The 27,971-nt window shown below is 49.2% G+C and overlaps 3 protein-coding genes across 3 annotated transcripts in view; 1 reads left to right on the forward strand and 2 right to left on the reverse strand.

Annotated features, from left to right (window-relative positions):
* Window positions 1-27,971, reverse strand: part of LOC118095902 (myosin-7) — a 373,415-nt gene that overhangs the window by 180,191 nt on the left and 165,253 nt on the right. The gene's annotated exons all lie outside the window — the stretch shown is intronic.
* On the reverse strand, window positions 674-16,758 carry LOC118095236 (dehydrogenase/reductase SDR family member 4). The gene is made up of 9 exons (XM_035136306.2): window positions 16,665-16,758; window positions 16,237-16,411; window positions 13,883-14,060; window positions 13,319-13,420; window positions 12,635-12,705; window positions 11,887-11,938; window positions 10,249-10,383; window positions 9,010-9,065; window positions 674-1,948 (listed from the first exon to the last, which is right to left on the reverse strand). The coding sequence occupies exons 2-9, from the start codon at window positions 16,368-16,370 to the stop codon at window positions 1,834-1,836; spliced, it is 843 nt and encodes a 280-aa protein (XP_034992197.2). The 5' UTR covers window positions 16,371-16,411; window positions 16,665-16,758; the 3' UTR covers window positions 674-1,833.
* CARMIL3 (capping protein regulator and myosin 1 linker 3) overlaps window positions 24,081-27,971 on the forward strand; it is a 65,323-nt gene continuing 61,432 nt past the window's right edge. The window contains exon 1 of the mRNA XM_060281858.1: window positions 24,081-24,157. Coding sequence (XP_060137841.1) covers window positions 24,118-24,157 — 40 coding nt within the window. The 5' untranslated portion in view covers window positions 24,081-24,117. The remainder of the gene's footprint in view (window positions 24,158-27,971) is intronic.

Raw genomic sequence — 27,971 nt, forward strand, 5'->3', positions numbered from 1 at the left:
CAGAAGGCAGAGAGAAGACCTCAGGTGCCAGGGAAATGTCAGAGGATGGACAAATGCAAGGCAAGAGAGCCGGCGGCGGGTGAACCCTCACCCAGACATGGGGGGGGAAGGGCACAGCAGGCTGTGGACCATATAGCCCCCCTCCCCCCAAAATGGAGGAATTGTAGTAATGGTGGGGTGAGGGAGAGGGGGGGGGGAAGAAGCCACAGAAGGCAATGTTAAAAGGAGCACATGTGAAATTCTCCCCTCCCCCCAAGAAGAAGGGAGATGAACTGTCAGATGGGAAATGATCGGCGGGGGTGGTAAGAGGAAGAAATGGTGAGGGGGGGTGGGTAGAAAAAGGATCCAGTTGGTGAGGGGGAAGCCTGCCAAGAAAACGTGGGCGCAAGTATCCGCCCCCCCAAAAAAGAGGCTCCTTCGGGGATGGAGGGATGTGGGGGCGGAAGTGCAGAGGGGTGTCCTATGTTGTTAAAGGGGGAGTCCTCGCAGCAAGAAGTCGTTTCCACTGCACGCCCCCCACCTCAGGAGGGATCGACGTGAGGGGTGGGGTGGCTTTGCAGCGTATAGTTTGGGGTGGGAGAGGCTGTGCTTCAGTCAGGCTCCACCCTTGCTGAGAACCCCTTCCTTGGGGGCTGGGGTTCCCTCCACACAAACAGAGGCGCCCACAAAAGGATTCAGTCAGAGACACACCTTTATTGTTAAAATCGACATAAAAATAAGGCACACTGGGAAACAGACAGATGGAAAAATCGCCACCGGAGCCACAGACCTGACCCTCCCCCTGCAAAAGACTTCCTGCGCCCCGATACTTTCCTGCAAAAGTGACCCCTAAAACCCATAATACACACATAGACACCTCTCTCAGTTCTCGAGATTTTTGTTCTTCCAGAAGGGCGCCCCAGTTACACAGGGAAGCATTTGTAGGCTGCAAGGCCCGGTTTTGCCAACCTGGGCCCTCCATATCACAACTCCCATCAGCCACAGCCAGCACAGGCCCGATGGGAGTTGTAGTCCAAAAACATCTGGAGAGCCCCAGGTTGGCAAAGACTGCTTTGGGGCATTCCCCATCCCAATGGGAACTGGGCTACAATGATGAGCTTCGCAGAGATCAGTGTTTCTCAAACTTGGGTTTCCAGCTGTTTTTGGATTACAACTCCCATCATCCCTAGTTAGAAGGAACAGTGGTCAGGGATGATGGGAATTGTATCCCCAAAACACCTGGAGACCCAAGTTCGAGAAACATGGATCTAGATCAGGCATCCCCAAACTGCAGCCCTCCAGAAGTTTTGGCCTACAACTCCCATGATCCCTAACTAACAGGACCAGTGGTCAGGGAAGATGGGAATTGTAGTCCAAAACATCTGGAGGGCCGAAGTTTGGGGATGCCTGATCTAGATGATACTTCTTCCAACAAACCTGGACCAGGGATGGACTGCCCCACCCTCTTTGGGAGTAAGACGTCCTTATAGTTCCCTAGAATTTGTTTTAAATCATCGTGACCCACCCTGGGACCTTAGGGTGAAGGGTAGGTAATAAACCGATCACCACCACATTTTTTAAAAAACACATACGATCTCAAATAAGACCCAGAGATCAATTTCCCCCTTGCCACCTTCCCATTTATTGGGAGGGACGCCTGTGTCTCGCCCCGTCATCTCTCCTCCGGGGGAGCAACTGTGCCCCCCACCTCCAATAGCCAAGCACCCCTCCCCCCTCACTCAACACCCCCACATCTTTATTCCTGGGGTGCACAGTGGGCAATGCAAAACCATCCATCTGGTTGTTCACATAGTTGAGTAGGAAGGCAGGCTGGACTCCCCCCCCCCAATCCCATCAGAGACGGGATGGGGACCCCCCAGCCACCACCACGGTCTCCCCTGTGATGTAGTCGGCGTCCGGGGAACAGAGGAAGGAGACTATGCCAGAGCAGTCCGACGGCTCTCCCATCCTAAGGAAGAGAGGGAAGAAAGGGAATCAGTCCGATTAGCGGGTATTCCTGGTGGAAGCAAGACAAAGAAAGGACGGGGCTTAATTGGAGGGACATGAAATGAGCCTGCAGGATCAGGCCAATGGCCCATCTAGTCCAGCATTCTGTTCTCACAGCGGCCAACCTTTTCGGACGCCTGCAAGCCGGACCCGAGCGCAACAGCACTCTGCTCACGAGAGATTCCCCAGCAAGTGGTTTTCTGTGGCCTCTTGACAGTGGAGGCAGAATATGGCTGTTGTCCAAGGGCAGGGCCGGGAAAAAGGAGGCGGCGCAGCCTAGTGGGGAAAGGAGATGAGGCCGAGGAATTGGAGGCAGGAGGAGGAAAGGTGAATCTCTAGGTAAGAGGAAGATGATGATGCCAACGAGGCCTGGGGGTAACCAACCCCTAATCCAGGCCTGGATTGATTTGCTGTTCAACCCGGAACGGCCGAGGGCTGGAGCTTTGGATATCCCTCGTTCCATTTCATTATCATTCTGTAAGTTTCTGCATCACCACCGCCACTGCTCTGCTCTGCCTGCCTTCCTGTGTAACCTGGAGATTTTCCAGAAGCAATTCCACAATTGCCACATGTGCAATTTTCTGCAGTTGTCAGTTTGCTTCTTTTCTCTCTCCCCTCTCTTTTTTTTTTTAATTAGGCAACTAAAACGCCTGAAAACCCTGATGCAATAACGGTGCTTGCTTTTTGTGCACTGTTTAAATCAATGCGCAAATGCGCTGGGGCGCATTTGTTGGGGGGGGCAGGATGCACGCATGTGCACATGCGCAGTGGGCCAAGCAGAACACAGAAATAAAATTTTAAAAATGAAAGCACAGTAAGATTGCGAAGCACTCCACACACACAGTCAGGTTATTTTAGATCCTCAAGGCCTGAGGAGGCATTTTAGTTGAGAGTGGAATGAAGTTTGTAATTCCGGCCCATGAAGTTCCTAATTTATTTATTTGTTGCATTTGCATCCCACCTCCAAGAAGCTCAAGGCGGCGTACATGGCTCTTCTCCCCCTCCCCATTTTATCCTTACAACAACCCTGCGAGGTAGGCTAGGCTGAGAGGGAGTAACTGGCCTAAGATCACCCAGCGAGTTTAATTATTTGAGCACTGTCTCCCAGGTGCTGTGGGACCCAGGTGGCGCTGTGGGTTAAACCACTGAGCCTAGGGCTTGCTGATCAGAAGGTCGGCGGTTCGAATCCCTGCAACGGGGTGAACTCCCGTTGCTCGGTCCCAGCTCCTGCCCACCTAGCAGTTCGAAAGCACATCAAAGTGCAAGTAGATAAATAGGGACTGCTCCGGTGGGAAGGTAAACGGCGTTTCCGTGCCCTGCTCTGGTTCGCCAGAAGCAGCTTTGTCATGCTGGCCACATGACCCAGATGCTGTCTGTGGACAAACGCCGGCTCCCTCGGCCTATAGAGCGAGATGAGGGCCGCAACCCCAGAGTCGGACACGACTGGACCTGATGTCAGGGGCCCCTTTACCTTTACTCCCAGGTGCTAGTCAGACACTAAGCAGGAGAGAGAACTTTTTTGGAAGAAAGAACTGTTCAGACCTGGTACCTCTAAACTGACGATGTTTTTAAGGGTGTTGTGATCTTTAATTCAAAATGTTGTCTCTTTCGCACCTGGATCTGCATGGGTTCAAGTCAAGCAAAAAAAATTGAGGCCACATTTTGGCCTTTTTAGTTTGTTTAAAAGGTATGTCAGGGTGGTGGGTAGGGCCTCTACTAGGGCCAGGGCCTTTTCAGTATTGGCCCCAACTTGGTGGAACGCTCTTTCACAGGAGACCAGGGCCCTCCTGCGGGATTTGTCATCTTCCCACAGGGCCTGCAAGACAGAGCTGTTCCGCCTGGCCTTTGGGTTGGACTTAGTCTGACCCCTGTGTTTTCCTCCCTCATGGCTTGGATTTACGGGCTACTTAAAATCAGGCTGCATTTTAAATTTTAATACTGTATTTTAATCAATTGCTTTTTATGTTTTATTGTAATTTTATTGGTGTGAGCTGCCTTGAACCCGGTTTTGACTGGGGAGGGTGGGGTATAAATAAATTATTATTATTATTATTATTATTATTATTATTATTATTATTATTATTAGGGGAGATGATAGAAGTGTATAAAAATTATGCATGGTTTGGAGAAAGTGGAGAGAGAAATGTTTCTCCTCCCTCACTCTTAATACTAGAATTTGCGACCATCCAACGTAGCTGAATACTGCTAGCTTCACAGCCAGGCAAAAGCTTTTTACTTTTTCGCACAGCGCATAGTTAAACTTTGGAATTTTGCCCCCTGCCCGCAAGAGGTGGTGACGGCCACCCATTTGAAAAGCTAATAAAGAGGATTAGACAAAATTCATTACCCGCGGCCCTGTGGGATATCTTCAGGAGAAGAAAAGGCTAAGGAATAAACCCTGCACAAATCTGGAATGAACTTCCTAAGGGGGTTGGATGGCGTCTTGTATGCCTCCTTCCGGCAAGTCCTGTAGCCAGGCTGTTGCCGAACGTATTGCTCTGCTTTCCTTTGGACCACATCAGCCAGGCTGAGATGTGGTCTGGGCAGCCCAGGACCCCCATACACACCACCCAGGCCTGCGCCACAGAGAGGCCATTTTGGTTGCTGCTAACGCAGCAAAAGCAACGCAGGAGGCAGCCGTTACAAGTTACGGGTCTCTTGCAGCCACAGCGGGTGCTGCGATTCTCCAGTGGTTCGACTTTGCCCACGGAGACACACTCCACTGTCTTTCGAGACAGATGGATGCCAACAATGAGACAAATTCATGGGGAGAATAAGGCGATCAATGGCTAGCAACCACAACGGCTATGCTTCCCCCACCCGTTGGGAGGCAAGAACGCCCATCGCTGAAAATTGCAAGTGGGGAGATTGTCGCAGCACTCACGTCCTGCTTGCAAGTTTCCCCTGGGGGCATCAGGCTGGCCACTGAGAGATCATGGGCGAGGTTGGCCATTTGCCTGATCCAGCTACAGAGATCACCTCCTGATCTTATTCGACAAGCCTCAAATCTGCCTGCCCATTCCAGAGTCTGCCGTGTGGCCGTCGGCTCCCAGATGAATTTGTCTGGGCGACAGCACCACATACAGTCAGTTTAAGTACGCCTCGGTTTGAGTATTTTCAGTTTAAGTACTCCGCGGACCCGTCTGGAACAGATTAATCCACTTTCCATTACTTTCAATGGGAAAGTTTGCTTTAGGTTAAGTACGCTTCAGGTTAAGTACAGAATTCCGGAACCAATTGTGTTTGTAAACTGAGGTACAGGGTCAAACTCCTGGCTCTTGACCTGCAACCCCATTCCCTGGCCCTCAACTCCTGCCTCTCACACCAGTTGCCAGCACCGAGAGCCCCTACGAGGAAGGGGCACCTCCCCATATGACCCTGACCCTACAATTATCCTCTGAGTCCCTTCTTTGAGTGCCTCCTCTGTGAGAGGTCTGAAGGGCTTTTTCAGTGGTGGCTCCCTGCTTATGGGATGCTCTCCCCAGAAAGGCCTGCCTGGCCCCTTCCTTACATACCTTGACTTTTCTCCCAGATCTTTGTTTAAATATGGCCTTTCAAATCTTGTAGGTTTTTTTTAAAAAAAAGACAACTGCTGCTTGTTACGTCATGTACTTTTTGTGTTTTTATATTGTAAACTGCCCTTTGATACTCAGATGACAGGTGGTATAGATATTTAATAAATAAGTGGCTGCAGGTTGCGCCAGGACTCAGGCCTAGCTAGAGCTGCTTAAGCCACCCGGTGGGACACCGTGCGGACTTATTCCACATCCATCTTGCTCAGTGTTGTCTACTCTAGGCGGCGGCAGCAGCTCTCCAAGGGTTGGGAGGCGGGAGTAGGCAAGAGGGCTGGCCGGGTGCTCCAAAACAGGGGCTCTCTTCAAGCTTACAGGTGAAACTCGGAAAATTAGAATATGGTCAAAAAGTGCATATATTTCAGTAATGCAACTTAAAAGGTGAAAACAGTATATGAGATAGATGCATGACATGCAAAGCAAGATATGTCAAGCCTTTATTTGTTGTAATTGTAATTATTTGTCGTTATGGGGGGTCAATTATAAATGGAATGTAATTAATGAAATGTAATAGCAGTTTATTTTTGTTTATTTTTGTATTATTGTAACTATTTGTTTTATTTCTTTGGAATTTCCAAAAGCAAGCATTTGTAAAAATTAAAAGAAAAATAAAAAATAATAAGTTGCATTACAGTGGAACCTCTGTTTACGAACACCTCGGTTTACGAATTTTTGGTTTACGAACGCCACAGACCCATCTGGAACGGATTAATTCACTTTCCATTACTTTCAATGGGAAAGTTCGCTTCAGTTTATGAACGCTTCAGTTTATGAACAGACCTCTGGAACCAATTACACCCATGCCTCGGGTTAAGTACGCTTCAGGTTGAGTACTCCGCGGACCCGTCTGGAACAGATTAATCCACTTTCCATTATTTTCAATGGGAAAGTTCGCTTCAGTTTATGAACGCTTCAGTTTAAGTACTCTGTGGACTGTCTGGAACAGATTAATCCACTTTCCATTACTTTCAATGGGAAAGTTCGCTTCAGTTTATGAACAGACTTCCAGAACCAATTGTGTTCATAAACCGAGGTACCACTGTATTGATATAAATGCATTTTTCGATGATATTCTAATTTCCCGAGTTTCATCTGTAATTGCAGTGTGTGCGTGTTGGGGTTCTTTTTGTAGGTTGGTAGGTAGGTGGGGTGGAGTTCATCACTGTGGTTAAACCCCCACACCCCATGCACTGTGAGACCCCCCCCCCCAGCAGTAACCACCCACCACCCATTTCCACGTTGCAATCAGGCTTGCAAAAAAACTGTTTTTTTGTAGGAGACTTTTCCACAAAAAAACCCTAATGGCTCCGTGTCCGCAGCAGGCGGGTTTACATGATACTCGCAGAGTGCGCAGCTGGGGAAAGGAGAGAAGGGTTAAACCTCCTCTGTCGAACTGCGCTCTCCGTGAAAATCATCCCTGCCACCCACTTCCAGGCATTTATAGCCTTTTCCCCAGCCTTTACTGCTGTGGGTTTGAGGTGGCGGCAGGAAGCGAGTGAATCCGTGCGTCTGGGGAGGGGCTGTAGTTTGGCAGCAGAGCACCAAACCGCTCTGAACACAAATCAAGGTTTTTAGGTTTATCATAAGCTGATTAAATAATTTTTTTTTTACAATATCCCACAATGTATTAACATTTTGTCACTCGCTTTCATACGGAACCTCCAAATAGGGCTGGGAATGAATGTTCCCGGACTGAAATCCAGGAGAGCGGCTGCCAGCCGGAGTTGACAATACTGAGCTAGAAGATGGACCCCTATAGGTCTGACTCAGGATGAGGTGGTTTTGGATGTACAGCACATTCTGCATGCAGCGGTGTGCTATGTGCACCTGAGTGCGCCGGCTGGGGCCCCATCCGTGGTAGGCCCTGGAAGGCTCTCCACAAAAGAATGTGGATCTCGGTTTGAGAACGGTTCCCCAACTCTGCCGCTAACAAACGTCAAAACGGCTCAGGACCGCAATACCTCAAGGACCGCCTCTCCCCCTATAAACCGACCCAGACCCTGTGTTCATCTTCCCAGGCCCTTCTTCATGTGGCTCCTCCATGAGAGGTCTAGGGCAGCAGTACAACAACGGGGCCTTCTCTGCTGTGGCTCCCCACTTGTGGGATACTCTCCCCAGGGAGGTTCGCCTGGCGCCTTCATTATACACCTTTAGGTGCCAGGCCAAAAAACCCCGTTCCTCTTCAACCAGGCCTTTGGCTGTTTAATATTCTACAGGCTTTAAAATGTATCTGTGGGAGGTGGGGTTTCGTTGCTTCCGTTTTGATTATTTACTTGTGCTTTTCTCTTGGTTTTTATCACCTGAACCTCCCCAAGATCTTTTGATTAAGAGCGGCATATAAACCCAATAAATAAATAAAGCTAGAGAGACACCAGCGGCGAGAACTGAGACTTTTTGCATACAGATCAGACCCCCTCCGACAGAGCCAAGCCCTTCTTCAGATGCATGCCATTAGAAAAAAAAAGGTAAAAGGTAAAGGACCCCTGGACGGTTAAGTCCAGTCAAAGGCGACTATGGGGTTGCGGCACTCATCTTGCTTTCAGGCCGAGGGAGCCGGCGTTTGCCCACAGACAGCTTTCTGGGTCATGTGGCCAGCAGGACTAAACTGGCGCACAGAGGACCGTGACAAGTGTCAGAGCGCATGGAAACGCCGTTTACCTTCCTGCCACAGTGGTACCTATTTATCTACTTGCACTGGTGTGCTTTCGAACTGCTAGGTTGGCAGGAGCTGGGACAGAGCAATGGGAGCTCACCCCGTCACGGGGATTCGAACTGCCGACCTTCTGATCAGCAAGCCCAAGAGGCTCAGTGGTTTAGACCTCAGCGCCACCCGCATCCCTGCATAACTCCTAGAACAGGAGTGGGGAATGGGATCTCCCCAGCAGCCCAGCCCCTCTGCATTCTGCCCCGCTGGAGAGCCAGATCTGAGAAGGGGGCGCACCTGGCCCAGCCCCCCTTTTAACCTGCCCACAAATGATGTTGCATATGTCAGGTGGGTGGGGCCAAAATGGTTCACCACTCCTGTGGTTAGAAGGCAGGCTCCAGAGACAACAGCTGGGATGGGCTTGTGCCCAACATCATTAGTGGGTGAGCAAGGGGCTTCTTTTAAAGGGGCCTCAGGGCCCGGCAGCCAATTCAAGTGATGTGGTACAGTCCCCTCAGATTCTGTTTGTGGTCCATAGCTGGCCCAGAGACCTGCTGACCGGTGGGGGGGTCTTTGTTTGTGTGGTGTATATATAATTGTATATATTGTATATAGCATTGTATATATAATTAACAATGTATTTTAAATGTTCCACAAAGCGTCATATATACGTTATGCTCCCTGAAACTGTTCTTTCAAAAGGTATTCACAGTATTTTATTTTTATTTTTATCTGTATTTTATATTTTTGCTATGAACTGGTCCTCGACCGTAATAATAAATAAATTGTTTGTGTGGTGAACGTTACCTCTGTATCCTCAAGGTTTCCATCAATTTGTCCCCCATGGTTTTGTCCTGCCAGAGCTGGAAAGAGAAGATGCCTCATCAGTTTGCCTCTATGATAAAACCAATATCCTGAATTTGCGCCTGTAGGTGAACACATTTAAAACAACAATAACAACACCACCAGCCCAATTATAACAGATTTCAACTTCTGTTGACTTTGGGTTGGATTCAGACAGCACCGCTCTATACAAGTCTGTCTTCTTAGTGGTCCAAGTCCGAATTCAACAAGGCTCGCTCCCAGTTTTAAGTATAAGATGAGAGCTGTAGTTAGTTACACCTCGCTCCCGTTGAAATCTAAGCCGTCAGAGGGTAGGGTGCAAGTGAAACACTTTAAACACTTTAAAAAATAATACATTATACAAAAATAAAAAATAATACATTATACAAAAATAAAAAATAATACATTGCGTCCGCTGCAGGTTGCGTCTTTTCGGGTTACAGATGCACCGAACCCGGAAGTCCTGGAACGGATTACTTCTGGGTTCGGCGTGTCCGTAACCTGTACGCGTGAGCAGAAGCGCTAAATCAAGCTTTGTGCATGCGCAGAAGCGCCGAATTGCGTTGCACACGTGCGCAGACGCAGCACTTCAGGATGCGGCCTTTTCAGGTTGCGAACGGGCCTCCGGAACGGATCCCGTTCACAGCCAGAGATACCACTGTAGAATAAAAAAAAGACCCCACAAAACCAGAAAATTAAAACAAGACAGAAGGGGCAGATAAAGAATCCCATTAAAAACCCCAAGAAACAGGAATATCTTGTCAGGTGAAATGAAGAGGAAGAGACCTCTTCACCTAGGCCTTTGACACTTGAAACAATCATTTTCAGAACCCACCCTGATCCTGCGATTGTGATCTGTTGCGACTGCTTTGCATTTTTAACTGTCGCAACCCAGCCTGGGAACGGTTGGTGAGCAGCTGGCAATAAATGTGGGAATAATCATAATCTTCCCAGGCATGGAGTTCCAAAAGCTGGTCACCGACACACAAGGTGGCTCTCTCTCCGCCCCCCCCCCCAATGCCACAGCCAGGGGTACCTCAAGTAAAGGTGGGGCATACGAAAGATTGCAAAGGGCGGGCACGATCTCTCGCAAGAAGCACGCGCACCCACTGCAACATGGGTTCTGTGGTGGCAGAAGAAAGACAGGGGATAAACTAATAAAACACAGGAGGCACCTCCGTCCTCAGCTTCCTGGATACTCACAGCTGAGCTGAACTTGGTGCGGATCAGGCCGGGGGCCAGTGTGTTGATGCGGATGTTTCTGGGGGCGAGTTCGTAAGCCAGATTGTGAGTCAGGCCCAGGAGTGCTGTCTTGCTGACGTTGTAGGGGCCCAAGCCCTAAGAGGAGGAAGAGATTTCAGGAGGCTGACAAGACCGTCCTCCTAAGGCGGCATTCTTCAACCATGGGCACCCAGGTGTTGTTGGACCACAACCTCTGTCCTCTTCCCCGGGGAAGGGATGCATGCCATCAATGTGGATGGCTTTCAAAATTCAGGGGGGGATAAGGCCATCAGTGTTTACTAGCAAAAGCTCCAACTTGGAAGAGCCATTCCTGAGTTGGAACCAGTTGCTGGGAATCGCAAGAGGGGATGACGTTGCTGAATTGAGGTCCTGCTTGCATTTTTTAATATATAATTTTTATTAAATTTTCTGTTTCACAATTTATTCATTTATACATCCTTAAGATACCAATGACTTCCCCTTCCTCTCTTTCCATGGTTCATTTTACATATCATAAATCCCTGCATATTTTACAGAAACTATACCATTCAGTTTTCCATTATTACAACCATCATAACTACTGTAACTTACACTGTTGAATTTATCTCAATGCTGTCAGCGTTTTCAGCTGTACACAGTTATTTCCCATATATTCAATAAATGTTTTCCAATCTTCTCTAAACGTATGTTCTTCTTGTTCTCATATTCTATATGTTAAGTCTGCAAGCTGCGGATATTCTGTTAACTTAAGTTGCTATTCTTCTTTAGTTGGGACCTCGCTCGTTTTCCATTTTGGGGCTAACAAAACACGGGCCGCAGTAGTACAGTGGTACCTCTACTTACGAATAACTACTTATGAATGTTTCTACTTACAAACGGAGCTCCGACCGCCATCTTGGATGCGGTTTAGATAGAATTTTTTCTACTTACGAATTTTTAGATAGGGTTGCTTCGACTTACGATTTTTTTCTCCCAATGCATTCCTATGGGATTCGACTTACAATTTTTTCCCGACTTACGAATGTGCGTTTGGAACGCATTAAATTCGTAAGTAGAGGTACCACTGTAGTGACATACATAGATAACCTTCTTTTTTTTACACTTGGGAATTTCAGTCTGAATTATCCCCAACAGAAAGGACTCTGCCTGGGTTTTTTTGGGAAAGTACTTTTAAACATCGTTTTCAATTCGTTATGGATCATTTCCCAATATTCTTTTACCCTTTTACATGTCCACCACATATGGAAGAACGTTCCCTCCACCTCTTTGCATCTCCAGCACTTATCTGATTCAGTCTTATACATCTTAGCAAGCCTACTTGGAGTTAAACACCATCTGTAAATGATTTTCAGGTAGTTCTCCTTCAAAGAACAACTTGCTGTAAACTTCAAGTCACTTTTCCAGAGTTTTCCCCAGAGGTTAAAATCTATATTGTGACCTATTTCCCATTGGGGCATCTGGTTGGCCACTGTGAGAACAGGATGCCGGATTAGAAGGGCCGCTGGCCTGATCCAGCAGCTGAGATCTTCTAATGCTCTTAGTACAGGAAGGGATGGGGAAGTTCTAGACCCAGAAGGACAAGGACAACATTGGCAGAGGAATGGAAAGCAGCGGACTCACCGGAAATGGGGAATAAGCAGCTAGGGAGGAGACGACAACAATGGAGCCGCCTCTGTAAGGAAAAAAAGCAGGTTAACAAGAGCGAATGAAGATGGAGACTGAGAGGAGTCATGATGGGGACCACGTAAGGTGAGGTGGACATCTGAAAGGAAGATACGGCTGGAGAAGATGTAACTCACTGAGTGCTTTGGGGTCTATTATCACCTGAGAAAATGGTTGGTGGTTACTGTTCCCTGAACCCACAGAGGGACTAAAAAAGTCTCAAACATGGGTGTTGGCCATGAGGTCTAGCAACATGGCCCCAACTCTGTACCAGATAATGGGCTACCGAGTCCCTCCCCCCAATAATTCCTCAGGTGTGCCCCATAATTCCCCCCAAATGTCAGTGGCCAAGCCACTGAATGGCTTCTGGCCCGCCTTTATGAAAGGCGACCTTCTCCGCAAGTCTCAGAGGTCAACGGAACGGAGGCCTTTCCCCACCAACAGAAGGTGGGTGGACACAGGAAGGGCTACAGAAGTGGGAAGTTTCACAATGAGGACCAGAAACTTGAAGCAGTCATGAGCCTAGGCGAAGAGCAAAAAGGTCACTACAGAACAGGTGGGCTTGCAAGGAGATCTTTGTGGTTATCTCGCTTGATCAGCGGACCAGAATAGAGACAATAATATTATCGTTGCCTCAGAACACCCTTTGCCCAACTCGCCAAGTTGCCTCTTCCACAACACGCAAGCACAATAATCCGCGACTCACCCCCTTTTCTCCATGTGAGGTACGACCAGTTTGATCAGCATGGCTGCGGCCTTCACGTTGATGTCGAAAATCTAATTGAAGATAAGAGGAGGAAAAGGCTTTTCAAAACCGGTCGCTTGCAAACCTCTCCCACCCACTGCCTAATCACTTTCCCCCTTCATTGTTTTTGTATAATTTATATGTATATAGCTTGACTGTAAAAAACAACAACAACAAAACCCTCAAAGCGGGTTTACAGGAAGCTAAAGGCAATAAAATCAAGAAAAATGCACAACCATACTTTAAACACCCACCCACCCTGCTCTCTGAAACAAGGAGCTGGGAGAGGTCTTCTCTCCCTGAGCAGGAGGGGTGAACCGGCCATCCAGTCCCCCGCAAGGCAATGGTGTATTTATTTATTATTCTGTTTATTACACACAGCCTCAAGGCACATAGCTCTCCTCCCCATTTCACCCTCACAGCAGCCCTGCAAAGTAGGCTTAAGCTGAGAGCAAGTGTGAATGGATGGGATCCGACATGAGGCAGCTTCGTGCATCCCAGCCTTGGTTCGAGCAACACTGTATTTCCCAGAAGCCTCTGCTCTATGCCAACTGGGCTGCTTCACCCCATTGGCCGAGCTTGTGCCCCTTTCCTGCCCTGAGAGGCACCTCAATCCTTTCCCTCCGCCTGCCCCGAACCCCTTACCTTGTCCCAGATTTCCTCTGTGGCATCCAGAGTGGAGCCAATAAAGGGATTCACTGCCGCGTTGGAGACCAATATGTCGATTCCTCCGTGGCGCTCGAGGGCCTGCAGCACAAGGCACAGAATGAGCAATGCGAACGACGCTACGAATAAAATCTCTGTTTGAAAACCAAGCCCTGCACAGAACATCAGGAGAGCCTGGCCGCCGGGCTCAGGCTGAAAGGGGGGGCATCCAGTCACAGAACCACAGAATTATAGAGTTGGTAATCCAGACCAACCCCCTGCCACGCACCTGGTCTTCACAGTGGCTAACCAGATGTTGGCTGAAAGATACCTTGAGGTGGCAGTTTTTAGGATGTTTTAAAGCAGGGGTTCCCAAACTAAGGCCTGGAGGCCGGATGCGGCCCAATGGCCTTCTCAATCCGAAACGATTGCTAAACCACGGTAGCTCTGTGAGGGGAACAATGCTCAGCACTCAAAACTACAGTTCCCAGGATTCCTTGGGGCGGGAGGAAATCATACAGTGCTTTAAATATGCTGCCCACTCAAGACAGCCTTGGCTCTCACCGCGTTGACAAGTCGCTGTCTGTCTTCGGCCTTCCCCACATGGCACACCAACCCCGACACGCTCAGGTTCTCCGTCTGTAGCTCAGCGACAGCCCGGTCGACATTGGCTTGCTTACGGCTGCTCACAACCACGTGGGCGCCATCTTGGGCCAGGCGGCGGGCAATTGCTAAGCCAATTCTGTCAAGAATCAAGAATGCTTGGGTTTATTGAGGAAATAAAGGCGGGGGGGACTGACTGTCTCCCCAGAAAACCTACACTGGTTTTCAGTACAAAGTTAGATTTATTTATTGCTATTGTTTACATAGTACTATTGATGGGCACAACACTTGTAGAAACAGTCTAGGTCCCTGCCCTGAGGAGCTTACAATCTATAGTTCAACATAGTGTGTGTGCATGTCTGATAGGAAGGGAAGAGAAACAATGCCAGTCCAATATATTTTGGTGACCAAGGCAAAGGGCAAGATCATGGGTAAGCAAACTAAGGCCCAGGGGCCAGATCCGGCCCAATCGCCTTCTAAATCCGGCCCACGGATCGTCCAGGAATCACTGTGTTTTTACATGAGTAGAATGTGTGCTTTTATATAAAATGCATCTCTGGGTTATTTGTGGGGCATAGGAATTCGTTCTTCTTCTTCTTCTTCAAAATATAGTCCGTCCGCCCCCCAAGGTCTGAGGGACAGTAGACCGGCCCCCTGCTGAAAAAGTTTGCTGACCCCTGGACAAGATGATCCCCCTCCCCTTCTGTCCCATGTATAGAAGCCAGATAGATTGGCAGCTGAATCTTACAGATACCGCAGTTGGTAGAGCATGAGACTCTTAACTCCTGGGTTGTGGGTTCAAACCCCACATTGGGCAAGATTCCTTGGACTAGATGACCATCGGGGTCCCTTCCAACTCTATGATTCTATCTTAGGGCCTGTTCACACCATACCGTACATTGAAAGTGCTATGATAACAGTTAAACCAGGGGTCCCCAAACTAAGGCCCGGGGGCCGGATGCGGCCCAATCGTCTCCTAAATCTGGCCCTCGGACAGTCCATGAATCAGCATGTTTTTACATGAGTAGAATGTGTCCTTTTATTTAAAATGCATCTCTGGGTTATTTGTGGGGCATAGGAATTCGTTCATATTTTCCCCCCAAAATATAGTCCGGTCCCCACAAGGTCTGAGGGACAGTGGACTGGCCCCCTGCTGAAAAAGTTTGCTGACCCCCCCCCCCGAGTTAAACTGTCATGGTTTTCCCCGAGGAATCTTGGGAGCTGTAGTTTGTTAAGGGTGCCCAGAGCTGTTAGGCGACCCCCAACTCCCCACACAAAGCTACAGTTCCCAGAGTGGTTTAAAAATGTTCCCTCTAATTAGTTAATCATTGAGAGCTGGTTGTAATTTAGTGGCGAACAGCCTAATCCTGTGAATGTTTACGCAGAAGGAAGTTCCATTATATTCAACAGGGTTTATCGCTGGTTAATTGCGGAAAGCCCTTGGGTCAAATCTTAGGTTGGTCATTAACCTTCAACCCAAGGGCTGTGTACACACCATAGATCTGAACCCCGCCCCACCCAATCCTGGGAACCATAGTTTACCACTCGCAGAGCTACAGTTCCCAGCACCCTTCAACTAGTTTCAGGGATCAGGTGTGGTCACAAATGACACAACTGTGCCCAAAATGAGCACCCATGGGAGTGCCGCCTGGGGGTTTTCTGCCGCCTGAGGCAGCGGTCTCAACCTGCCTAATGCCTGGGCCGGTTCTGACAGGGATCCCTGGTGTTTGCATGCACACAGGCTTTAAATGTATGGTGCGTTTGCAGTCGTGATCTTACAAGAGACACGATCCAGGCAATTTTCAGGGGAAATAGCAGCTCATCTTTTCAGAAAAGGACACTTAGTGGAAGGTGCAAAACTTTGTTCATTGAAAACACACGATTACAACAAAAATGCTAAGCATACTTGATCCTTAGAAGCAGAGTTGGATACGGCTTTTAGGAAAACACTACCTTAAAGACTTTCAATCTGATGCTTTTAAAAATCTCCGTTAAAACTCGAGTGGGTTCCCGGCGTACAGCAACAACAACAAAAACCACACACACACACTCATCCCTTAAGCACAGCGGCGAGAATCCTCTTTTTGTTTCCTCTTCAAAACCGATCCCGAGGGCTTAAGACGAGTCGGAGATTAGCCGTGAAGACTTCCTCCCCTCCCTCAATTCCACCGCCTGCGAAAGGTGCGCCGTGGCAAGAGTGCCACTGAGGGCGCGCAGAGTGCTTCTGCCTCCCTGGCACCCAGTCCCGCCCCGTCCCCCCCCCGGCAAAAAAGCAACGCCTTCCAGAAAACGAGCCGAGCCCCAGCGGAGCTTACCCCTCGGTGGAGGCGGTGACCAAGGCCACCTTGTCGGCGAGGGTCCCCCGCGTCTTGGCCCCCGTGCTGCTCATCCTCAGGAGGCGACCGAGCGCTTGCTTGGGCTGCGCGGAGCTGGCGAGGGCTCGCAACATCCTGGCCTCCCGTGGGTCACGCCTCCCGTGGACTCTTGCGCCTGCAAGAAGTCAGAAGTGGCGAGGGTCCAAATCCAGCCTCCTCGTCTCTTTTTCTCCTCCTCCTCCTCCCCGCGAGTCCCTAACTTTGCACCGCCTGCATTGCAACAGACCCATTTGCGTTTGCATTGCATTGCATTGCAACACGCCCGCTCTTGCCCAAACCGGGGATCAAATCTGCCCTTTGCTCGCTTTCCGGCTGTGCGTCTGCTCCTTCGCAACAAAGGATCGCCACCCCGCCCCCAAACTCCTCACCTGAGATCCTTTCCCCGCGTAGAGAGAAACAGGAAGGGGAGCGCCCAGTTAAGCAACCGAGGGCGTCTAAGAAGTGGGAGGATTTTGTTCCTATTAAAACACTTTCGCTTTAAAAGGGGAGCGCGCGCGCGCGATCGCCCTCTGGCGGCCGAGAGGCGCGGCCGGGCCCGAGGGGAGCGGCGGTGGAGGGGCGAACGAGAAGAGGCCTTCCTACGTAGCACCGCGATAACTCAACTGAGAAACCCGAAGCCCGAAGCGGGAGGAGGGTGCCCGGCGCGTCTCTGAAAGAGTCTCTGCTCACGCCGGCTTCCCTGTAATTCGGGAGGGGAAAGAAGGAATTTTTGTGCATCCTGCAGAAAATCGCATCCGGCACAACCGGACCGTTTCATTTCACTTTTAATTTGTATACCGCCTTTCTATGTTATTATAAACAAGGCGGTTTTACAAGCTGAACAAACAAACAACGTAGACAGCAAAGATCACCCACGTAATAGCGATCTGATTCAATACAAACAAGTCACAATAACTTTAAAATAAACAACAACGTATAGCAAATAAAGCAATATTCAATAACCCATTAGAAAATAATAGTAAACAATAAAATTAAATATCAGCAAGTAATAATTAAACAGTTTACACTTATCAATTACAATAAATAATCACCAAACTGTAATCAATGAAAATAACAGCAAGTCACAATGCATAAAATACCACAAAACATACAAAACCACCTCGTGTATTTAACCCCCCAACTAAATAAATAATTGTGCTGTGCAAAACCAGCTGTGAAACACAGAGAGTCGGCAATCTAAAAAACTGGCTTCTAAAGTGAGCTGTTAAAAAAGTGTCAATAAGGCACTTAAGCAGTTAAGTAATAATAATTAAAAGCAGATCTAAGTAAATACTGATTTGAGAGTCTTGATGCCGAGACCTGAGATAAAACACACTTTTTCTTTCCTCTTAGGGGGAAGCTGCCTTGGGCATCTCTGGATGAGTTGCTGCTCTAGTCCAGTGGAACAACCCCATCATTGGCACACTGAGAAAAACAGGCGTGTTGGGTCTAGACCTTTTCACTGTGCATTCATGGCGATTTGCGCTCATGATGGTTATAAGGGTGTTTTCACCTAATCCTACTTCCAATACTTTTTGTGCTTGCAAAAGTTTTGGGGCAGATCTACTGCTTTCTTTCCAATTCGTGTATGCCCCATAACTTCCTGCTGAAATCCTTTTCATACAGCAGGTGTTCTGGGTTTTTGAATTTTCTGTCCCGCTTTTGCTGCACTATAGTGCAGAAGTTGCCCCTCCAAACGGCAATAATGCTATAACCTTGGGAAAGTCTCGTCAGTCCTCTGCGCTTAACGGATTTAGAGTACTCTTATTTTTGTCTGTTTCAGACTACAATTCCCATCACCCCGCAGCCAGCACACCTGCTTCTGGGTTGCAATTCCACTCGGTTACCGTGCAAAACATCTGCAAGGTGATTTAGAGTACTTTTCAGCAAATCCTCAAACAACAGCAGGATTTTATTTTTTAAAACATTTTTATTAGTTTTAATTGAAACAAACATCATATAAAAATAAACATTGAAAATGAAATTTTAAAATAAAAAAAACAACTGTAACATTTTTCATGATATTTATACAACTAATATAATATCCAAATGTGGGATATCTCAAATCCCTTGACTTTCCTCTTCCCTCTCCATGGTTCTGTTATTTCATTTTTAGTTCATGCATGTACAAATCTGCGCGTGCGGCTTCCTCCCGATTGAAGTGCAGAGTGTTTGAAGACCAGGACATTCGCAAGGAAACCAAAATGCTTGTTTACAAAGCTATTGTACTACCAACCTTACTATATGCTTGTGAAACATGGGACCACTTATAAACGCCATCTCCAACTCCTCGAAAGATTCCATCAATGGTGTCTCCGAAAATTTTTACACATCACTTGGGAAGACAGGCGAACTAATATCAGTGTACTGAAAGAAGCAAAGATCACCAGTGTTGAAGCAATGATTCTTCAACATCAACTTCGTTGGACTGGTCATGTTGTGCGGATGCCTGATGATCGTCTTCCAAAGCAACTACTCTATTCCGAACTTAAAAATGGAAAGCGTAATGCTCATGGGCGTACCCAGGATCAAAACTAGGGGGGGGGCAAGGGGAGGGGCCAAGGCACGGAAGGGGAGGGGCCACAAAGTGGGCGGGAACGGCGAACTCGCGCTCCGCCGGGCTGTGCCCCTCCCTAGAAGCAGGGCTGGTGGGCGGAGGCGGAGCCCAGCCCAGCGGAGCGCGGGTTCGGCGTTCCCGCCCACCGCGCCGCGCTCCCTGGTTCCCCGCCGCGCTTGGCCTTGCCTGAGGGCGCGCCGGGGAGCTGGAGGGAGGGTGCGGCGCGGCGCAGCGCAGCAGGAATGGCGAACTCGCGCTCCGCCGGGCTGTGCTCCGCCTCTGCCCACCAGCCCTGCTTCTAGAGTAGGGCAGCTGCCCTAACTTGCCCCGTGGTGGGTACGCCCTTGGTAATGCTGGTGGTCAACAAAAGAGGTTTAAAGACTGTCTCAAGGCAAATCTTAAAAAATGTTGTATAAACACTGACAACTGGGAAACACTGGCCTGCGAGCACTCCAGTTGGAGAACAGCCTTTACCAAAAGTGTCATGGGCTTTGAAGACACTCAGGACGCTAGGAGGAAGGCACACTTGGCAAAACCTCACTGGGATCAACTCCCACCTGGAAACCAATGTCCCCACTGTGGAAGGAAGTGTGGATCCAGAATTGGCCTCCACAGTCACTTACGGACTCGCTGTTAAAACCGTGTTTATGGAAGACAATCTTACTCAGCTACGAGTGATCGCCAAAGGAGAAGAATTTCATTATTAGTTCATATTAGCTTATTTAACTTATATGCAGAATTCATCATGCGAAAGGCTGGACTAGATGAATCCCAAGCCGGAATTAAGATTGCCGGAAGAAATATCAACAACCTCAGATATGCAGACGACACAACCTTGATGGCAGAAAGCGAGGAGGAATTAAAGAACCTTTTAATGAGGGTGAAAGAGGAGAGCGCAAAATATGGTCTGAAGCTCAACATCAAAAAAACCAAGATCATGGCCACTGGTCCCATCACCTCCTGGCAAATAGAAGGGGAAGAAATGGAGGCAGTGAGAGATTTCACCTTCTTGGGCTCCTTGATCACTGCAGATGGTGACAGCAGTCACGAAATTAAAAGACGCCTGCTTCTTGGGAGAAAAGCAATGACAAACCTAGACAGCATCTTAAAAAGCAGAGACATCACCTTGCTGACAAAGGTCCGTATAGTTAAAGCTATGGTTTTCCCAGTAGTGATGTATGGAAGTGAGAGCTGGACCATAAAGAAGGCTGATCGCCGAAGAATTGATGCTTTTGAATTGTGGTGCTGGAGGAGACTCTTGAGAGTCCCATGGACTGCAAGAAGATCAAACCTATCCATTCTTAAGGAAATCAGCCCTGAGTGCTCCCTGGAAGGACAGATCGTGAAGCTGAGGCTCCAATACTTTGGCCACCTCATGAGAAGAGAAGAATCCTTGGAAAAGACCCTGATGTTGGGAAAGATTGAGGGCACTAGGAGAAGGGGACGTCAGAAGACAAGATGGTTGGACAGTGTTCTCGAAGCTACGAACATGAGTTTGACCAAACTGCGGGAGGCAGTGCAGGACAGGAGTGCCTGGCATGCTATGGTCCATGGGGTCACGAAGAGTCGGACACGACTAAACGACTAAACAACAACAACAAATGTCCAAATTGCATTCACTATCTATTTGTAAATAACTCTATCTTTCATCATTATATTGAAAATGTTTTTTAGAATCCTGCTGATGTACCAACTTGTATACAACGCTTTTATAAATATGCAACAAAAACTTCCCATTCATTGCAAGAGCAGGATTTTAAAAGAAACATCCACTAGGGGTCACCTGGACACACCAACTCCCTCTCTCTCTGCATCTTAAGTGTAGGGCAGCGGTTCCTAAGCATCCCTTTCTGTATACCTCTTTGGGGGTCCCTCTTGCAGATGTCCACCCCACACCTGAGGCTGACTTTCCTCCTATGCAACAGAAAACACTAGGTGATCACATCAGCAAATTAACCTTTGAACAAGTTCACTTCTGTTCGTATTGTTGACATTCCCTCACTGCGAGAAGCAAAGCTACAGGGAACCAGGCAGAGGGCCTTCTCGGTAGTGGCACCCACCCTGTGGAACACCCTCCCATCAGAGGTCAGAGAGATAAACAACTACCTGACATTTAGAAAATACCTAACGGCAGACTGGTTTAGGGAAGTTTTTAATCTGTGATATTTGATGTATTTTAATGTTTGTTGGAAGCCGCCCAGAGTGGCAGGGGAAGCCCAGCCAGATGGGCGGGGTATACATAATAAATTATTATTATTATTATTATTATTATTATTATTAGGGGGTATATAAGCAGCAGGGGGTATGGGGTGTAGAGCAGGCATAGGCAAACTTGGCCCTCCAGATGTTTTTGGACTGCAACTCCCATCATCCCTAGCTAACAGGACCAATGGTCAGGGATGATGGGAATTGTAGTCCCAAAACATCTGGAGGGCCGAGTTTGCCTGTGCCTGGTATAGAGAATAGAGAAATGTGTGGCACTACTTGAGAGTCATAGGAGTGATGATCTCTGAAGGGCTTCTAGTTCCCCATCCCAGGCACAGTAATTATTATTACTACTACTACTACTACTACTACTATTATTATTATTATTATTTTATACCCCACTCTCCCCAGCCAGAATCCGGCTCAGGGCAGCTAACACCAATAAAATTACAATAAAACGTAAAAGAAAAAGAAAAACAGTTAATTAAGATACGGGTTAAAATACAATTTAAAATGCAGCCTCATTTTACTAGTATCCCATAAATCGAAACTGTAAGGGGAGGGAAATATAAGGGTCAGACTGAGTCCAAACCAAAGGTCAGGCGGAACAGCTCCATCTCGCAGGCCCTGCGAAAAGATGTCAAATCCCGCAGGGCCCTGTTCTCTTGTGACAGAGCGTTCCACCAAGTCGGGGCCAGTACTGAAAAGGCCCTGGCCCTAGTTGAGACCAATCTAACCACCTTGCGGCTCGGTACCTCCAAAGTGTTGTTAATTGTGGACCTTAAGGTCCTCCGCGGGGCATACCAGGAGAGGCGGTCCCGTAGGTACGAGGGTCCCAGGCCACATAGGGCTTTAAAGATCAAAACCAGCACCTTAAACCTGACCCTGTACTCTACCGGGAGCCAGTGCAGCTGGTAAAGCACTGGATGAATGTGGTCCCGCGGCAAGGACCCAGTAAGGAGCCTCGCCGCGGCATTCTGCATTCGGGGAAGGGAAGCCTGTCTCGAAAGCGTCTGCACAATTGTGATGGGGTGTTGTCAGCTCAGTGAAAGTGTATCTGTACGTAGAGGAGCCCCACCCTTTGTGAGCGATCAACGAACATGCTGAGCTCCGCAATTCATAGAATCGTAGAATTGGAAGGGACCCCCAGAGTCATCTAGTCTAACCCCCTTGCAATGCAGGAATCACAGCTAAAGAATCCCTAACAGATGGCCCATCCTACGTCTACTAGCGAACCGTTGGGAAAAGCTCTTCCTAATGTTTAGTCCAGGCATCCCCAAACTGCGGCCCTCCAGGTGTTTTGGCCTACAACTCCCATGATCCCTAGCTAACAGGACCAGTGATCAGGGATGATGGGAATTGTAGTCCAAAACATCTGGAGGGCCAAAGTTTGGGGATGCCTGGTTTAGTCAAAACCTTATTCAGTTCGGGTCCTGCCCTCCAGAGCCGGAGAAAAGAAGCTTTCTCCATCTTCCAGGTGGCAGCCTTTTAGATATTTGAAGATGGCTATTGCATCACCTCTGATTTTTTAAAAAGGAAATACATTGATTGGACAGACCCCCGTGCGTTTTTAACACGCAGGGTGCAAGTTCCTGAGTGAGAGATTTTCAGCGGTTCAAGTGGAGGGTTGTGAATTGGTCTCAACTCTATTTATTCATTACATATATGTCCCACCTTTCCTCCAGGTTGCTCAAGGAATCCTACATAGTCCCCCTTCTTCCTGTCTGTTCCTCACAGCAACCCTGCGAGGTAGCTCAGGCTAAGAGACAGTGACTGGGCCAAAGTTACCCAGTGAGCTTCTTGGCTGAGTGAGCATTTGAATTCCTCCGTACAGCTTTGAAGCCTGGCTTCCCAGGTCCAAGCCCAATGCTCTAACCACTACACCACACAACCACCTCACCATTAGGCAGAATGAAGGCCCACCCAACCACCCTTCTTTTAAACCAGGCATCCCCAAACAGCGGCCCTCCAGATGTTTTGGCCTACAACTCCCATGATCCCTAGCTAACAGGACCAGTGGTCAGGGATCATGGGAATTGTAGTCCAAAACATCTGGAGGGCCAAAATTTGGGGATGCCTGTTTTAAACTCTGCATTGGTGATGATTTGCATTCAGGGTGGTTATACACTGTCCTTTTATTCCTGTTTGCACCTGTTTTGGAGGTGGGCACCCTGCTTTGCTTCTGATCGGTGCCTGTCCTGCAAAACCCGAAATCTTGGAGAGCTGCTGCCAGTCAGTGTAGACCAGGCATCCCCAAACTTTTGCCCTCCAGATGTTTTGGACTCGTTTTCATCATCCCTGACCACTGGTCCTGTTAGCTAGGGATCATGGGAGTTGTAGGCCAAAACATCTGGAGGGCCGCAGTTTGGGGATGCCTGGTGTAGACAATATGGAGCTAGCTGGGCCCCAATGACCTGGCATGGTCTATGGCATGTTCAGATGCACCAGCTCAACACCTACAGGTGTAGACATGCACCTACCTAATCAAGGTTTCACAGAATTGTAGTGTCAGAAGGGGCCCTGAGGGTCATCTAGTCCAACCCCCTGCAGCGCAGGAATCACAGCGAAACCATCCTTGGTTTGCTTGCTTGTTTCTAAAATGTGTATATTGCCCTCCACCCATAGATCTCATGGCGGTTCACAACCTAAAGACAGACAGACACACACACACGCACACACGAGATGCAAAATTAAAAAATAACAAGGTGGGATTGCGGGGGTCAGACTAGAAGGCCTTTGGGGGTCCCTCCTCAGCTTCTACGGATTTCTTTCCCCCTCCCCGGCTACCTGCTCAAGGGTAACTGCGGAGCAGGAAAACCCGCTTCTCGCTCCGGGTGGGGTGGGAAGAAGCCGCTTGCCAGGTGCTGGGGGTGGTGGTGGGGGGAGGGACCCAGGCGTCCGGGGAGCAGGGCGGGGCAGGAGGGAGTCTGCCTCGAGCCCGCCCAGCTGGTCCCCCGGGGGAGAGAGAAGGAAGAAGGGGGGGGCGGGCGGAGGGAGAGGGAGATCAGGGAGGCTGCGCAGACGCGCTCGCTGCCACCGCCGCCCTAGCCGGGCATGTGCCGGCTTCTGCCGCAGCCGTGATGGCCCAGGCCGGAGGGGAGGTCGCCCGGGAGCTGCAAGGTAGGGACCTGCCTTTATTTTTTTTAGGGTGGGGTGGAGAGATCCCCCCGCAGGGCTTCCTCTCTCCCCCATCCTTCCTCATCCCCGCAGCCCCCAGCACCATCCAGGGCATCCTTCGCGTCGCCCCCTCCTCTTCCCTCCATCCCTCCAGCAACACTCCTCACCCCCCAAATACCCCGGGGAGAAATGGTCTAATAAGGGGTTAAATCCATCCTCTCCCACCCCTATTAAAAACACCTGTTTCCATCCTTGGCTCCCCCTCCCGCACGCTGCCTCCCCCCCCCCATTTCTAGCGCCCCATAAAAAATTCGGGCCACCCTCCTCAGCTCCGACAGTCTCTCCTCTTCACCCCCGCCCCGCCCGGGTTTAGAAATATATTCCCCCCCCTCCAACTTTACCTGCGTCCCTTTCATTCCCCCTGCCCCCTCCCTCCAACAGGTGAATTGGCTCTTCCCAAGGCACCCCCCCTAATTCTCAGGGCGAGCAAATGGTTGCTGCCCCAGAAAGCCCCCCCCAAAAATCATGGTACCCAACCCCATCACAGGGAACTATGTTTGCGCCTCTTATTATTCCTGCCCCCCCATGTATGGAAGGGCACCTGTCCATTCTCTCCCCCCCCAATAACGACACTCCAAGGCTCCTAGCCAAGACCTGCCCCACCCAGGTCAAGATTACCCCCTCCCTCAGTGCAAGGAAAAGGTCTCCCCTCCCTTTCTACACCTAGAGTCCCCCCCCCTTTACCTTCAGTCGCCTCCCAACCCAGTTCCTAGGATGTGACCACTGTGATGCAGGCTGCCCCCCACAGATATACTCTCCCCCAGCTTGCACCTCCAAGCTGTCTCTCTGTTTCTCTCAACACCCTCCCCCCCCCAAAAAATAAATCCCACAGTCTTCCCAACCTACCTATCACCTTCCTGTCATTCCAGCTCCAGGGATAATCCAAAAATCCATGGGGAACAGTGTGTAAATCCTGCTTGCCCCCCATCATCCCACTTCTCTCCTCTCCCCCTTGAAAAATCGCCTCCCCCAACCCCCAACCTCCCCCCCTCCCATATCCTGCAAAGCTCTTATCCATTTTTATGGCTTTTATGACCATTGCAATTCATTTCTCTGCAAACCTCCCCCTCCCCAATTCCCTGTTCAGGGCCTGGATTCTCCCCTGCCCACCCCCTTCCCTGGTACTTAAGCCCCTTCCCATCTCTCTCTCTGTCTCTTGCACACATAACATTCAATCTTGCAGGCTGTATCACTTAATGGCTTTTCAGGAGATAGCTGGGTCTCCCCTGGGGGAGGGGGAGGAGGGAGGGCCAGAACTCCTGGGTCCTTTCCAGGGGTAGAGTAGCGTGGGGGGTGGGAGGTAAGGGGGGTGGCCCTGATCCAGGACTCCTGGGTTTCCTAATGCACAGCGGCGCTGGGAAAAGGAGCTGTTTCTCTGCATCTGCTCACACCTTCTGCTTGCTATATAATAGTGGATTATTGCTGAAGGCTGCCTGTGGGTTAATGGGCTGTCCCTTGAGGCTGTGTAGGCTCTCTACCCAGCCCCCCAACACACACACACTTACTTTCTGCTGTTGACACTCCTGGCGTGTCCCTGCTTGGATATCTGGGGACAGGGAGGAAGAGAAGGTGTCGAGACACAACTGGAATGGTGCATGTGTGTGTTTTGCAATATCCCTTTTGTGTGTGCACGCACGCACACGCACACGCGCACACACACACCCCAAGGATCTCCCCAGGAGTCAGAGAGAAGCACACAAAATCATGCCCACAATTCTGCCCCCCCACTTGAAACTGGAGACATTGACACACCCAAAGTTCACGTGAATTCCTCATCTGCCTGTCTACTACTTTGATCCGTTTATCTGCCTATAACCTGCTGATCCCTGGTGGGTCATATGAGAAGCTGGAAGCTAGCAGCTCAGACTGCTTGCTGCCTTCCATCCCAGGATTATGGACTCTGGCTGAAAGCTCTTCTCCAGGGTGTGTGTGTGTGGGGGGGGGAGAGGTCTTTCTGCCCCCCCAATCATTACCTGGCACCTGAAACTTTGGAGGGGCCTAAAGTGGGGCCCTCCCCAAATAGATCTGAGTCCGACAAATGCCATTCCAAACACCCACCCTGTGACCCATATATCCACATAATCTCCCCCTCCCCAAGTGACCCATAGTTCACTCACATGTGAGTCAAAGGAAGGGGTTGGCTCCCTCCTTCCCGATCTCTGTTTCCGTTTGCCAACCTGTCTTTTTAAGGGTGGGCTTCAATGTTAGTCCTACTCAGAGGAGACCCATTGAAATCAATGGCCTCAGTTTGCCTCCAATCCCATCTGTTTCCCGAGGGTGCGAAAGGAAACAATTTGAAGGAAGCTTATCCTTTTTTCTTTTTTGCAATGCCTTCTCTGGTCAATTTCAGATGCAAAAGAGAGAGAGAGAAAAAAAATCTGTGTGTGTGTGTGTTTATGTGATGCCTATGAATGTTCTAGATGATAGCAGGAGAAGCTGCGACCGCCTTTGGCATCTTAACACACACACACACACACACACACAGACACACAATGCAACCGCTTTGCCTCACGACAACAACAAAAAACCACACATCTTCGCTCCAGAAGGAGAGCTTCCAGGGCTTCCGCTTACGACTTCAGAAACCCGGTTTCCCATTTCAGCCACGTGCCGAGGCGGAAGGAGCTCTCTGCACGTGCTCAGAGGCATTCTCTCTCCTGCAGTCACTGCACAGAGCCCGGCAGCAGGTGTTAAGTAAACACCGTGTTGCTCCTTTTCCCTTCTGCATTCATAAAAAAACCAGGCAGGAATGCTATAGGGCATGGCACACTTACTTGGAAGGTGCAAAGGCGATGTCACACTTCCTCCCGGGATTTCTCTCTCTCTTACATACTTTCACACACACACACACACACACACACACACACACAGCCTGCCAGATAGTAAATAAAATGAATGGAGACTCTCGTATTTAAAATGGTGGGAACACATTACTACTGTATCTAAATGACTGCTTTCAATTCCCCTCAAAATGAGCCGGTGGAATTCAAGGTGGTGGCAGAGCAAACTGTATCACTTCACTTGGCAGAGAGGGGGTGCCACTGTGCTATTTCCTCCCCCCCCCAAGGTCAGGGTGCACACAGGAAGGTGCCATTGGTCCACCTAGCTGAGTAGGTCTACACTACTGTTCTTCAACCTTGGGTCCAAAAATGCTGTTGGGCTACAAAGCCCATCATCCACAGCCAGGTCAGGCAATGGTCATGGATGATGGGAGTTGTAGTCTAACAACATCTCGAGAACCCAGTAGGTTGCATGACACCCGAAAGATGCTTCATGAAGCCATGGCCTCACTCTGGCTCATTGGTGGGGAGGCCGTGGCCCCCCCACCCCGAGCATGTTTGACCGCAACTCGCATCACCCCTGAGCTGTGGGGGCACATAGTGGCCAAAATGTTATTTAAGGTAACTTACGATATTCCTGAGTCAGACCTACACAAGGAAGGGAGCCCTCCCCGTCGTTCCTTTAAAAGAAATTCACTATTAATTTATCGTTTGCACATTTAACAAGGGACAGAGAAAGCGAAGAAACAAGGTGAATTAAAAGAAGAAAAAGGAAAGGGGACGCAATCATAATAATATGCAAAAAAAAAAAAAACCTAACTACAGCAGCAAAATGTTAGAGGTAGCCATGCTTCTGAATGCCCGTTGCCGGAAACCACAGGAGGGGAGAGGGATCTTGTGTTCAAATCCTGATTGAAGGTTCGCCACAGGCTTCTAGTTAACAGGCCTCAGATCTAGCAGGCGCTCATTATTTACTT

This window comes from Zootoca vivipara, chromosome 13, assembly GCF_963506605.1.
Source record: "Zootoca vivipara chromosome 13, rZooViv1.1, whole genome shotgun sequence".
NCBI classification, from domain to species: domain Eukaryota; kingdom Metazoa; phylum Chordata; class Lepidosauria; order Squamata; family Lacertidae; genus Zootoca; species Zootoca vivipara.

Coding starts and splice junctions, on each gene's coding strand:
- LOC118095236 (XM_035136306.2), bottom strand. CDS start 16,370: ATGTTGCGAGCCCTCGCCAGCTCCGCGCAGCCCAAGCAAGCGCTCGGT. Junction 14,061..16,236: donor GTCACCGCCTCCACCGAGGG/GTAAGCTCCGCT, acceptor GATTCTTGACAG/AATTGGCTTAGCAATTGCCC. Junction 9,066..10,248: donor GCACCAAGTTCAGCTCAGCT/GTGAGTATCCAG, acceptor TTCTCTTTCCAG/CTCTGGCAGGACAAAACCAT.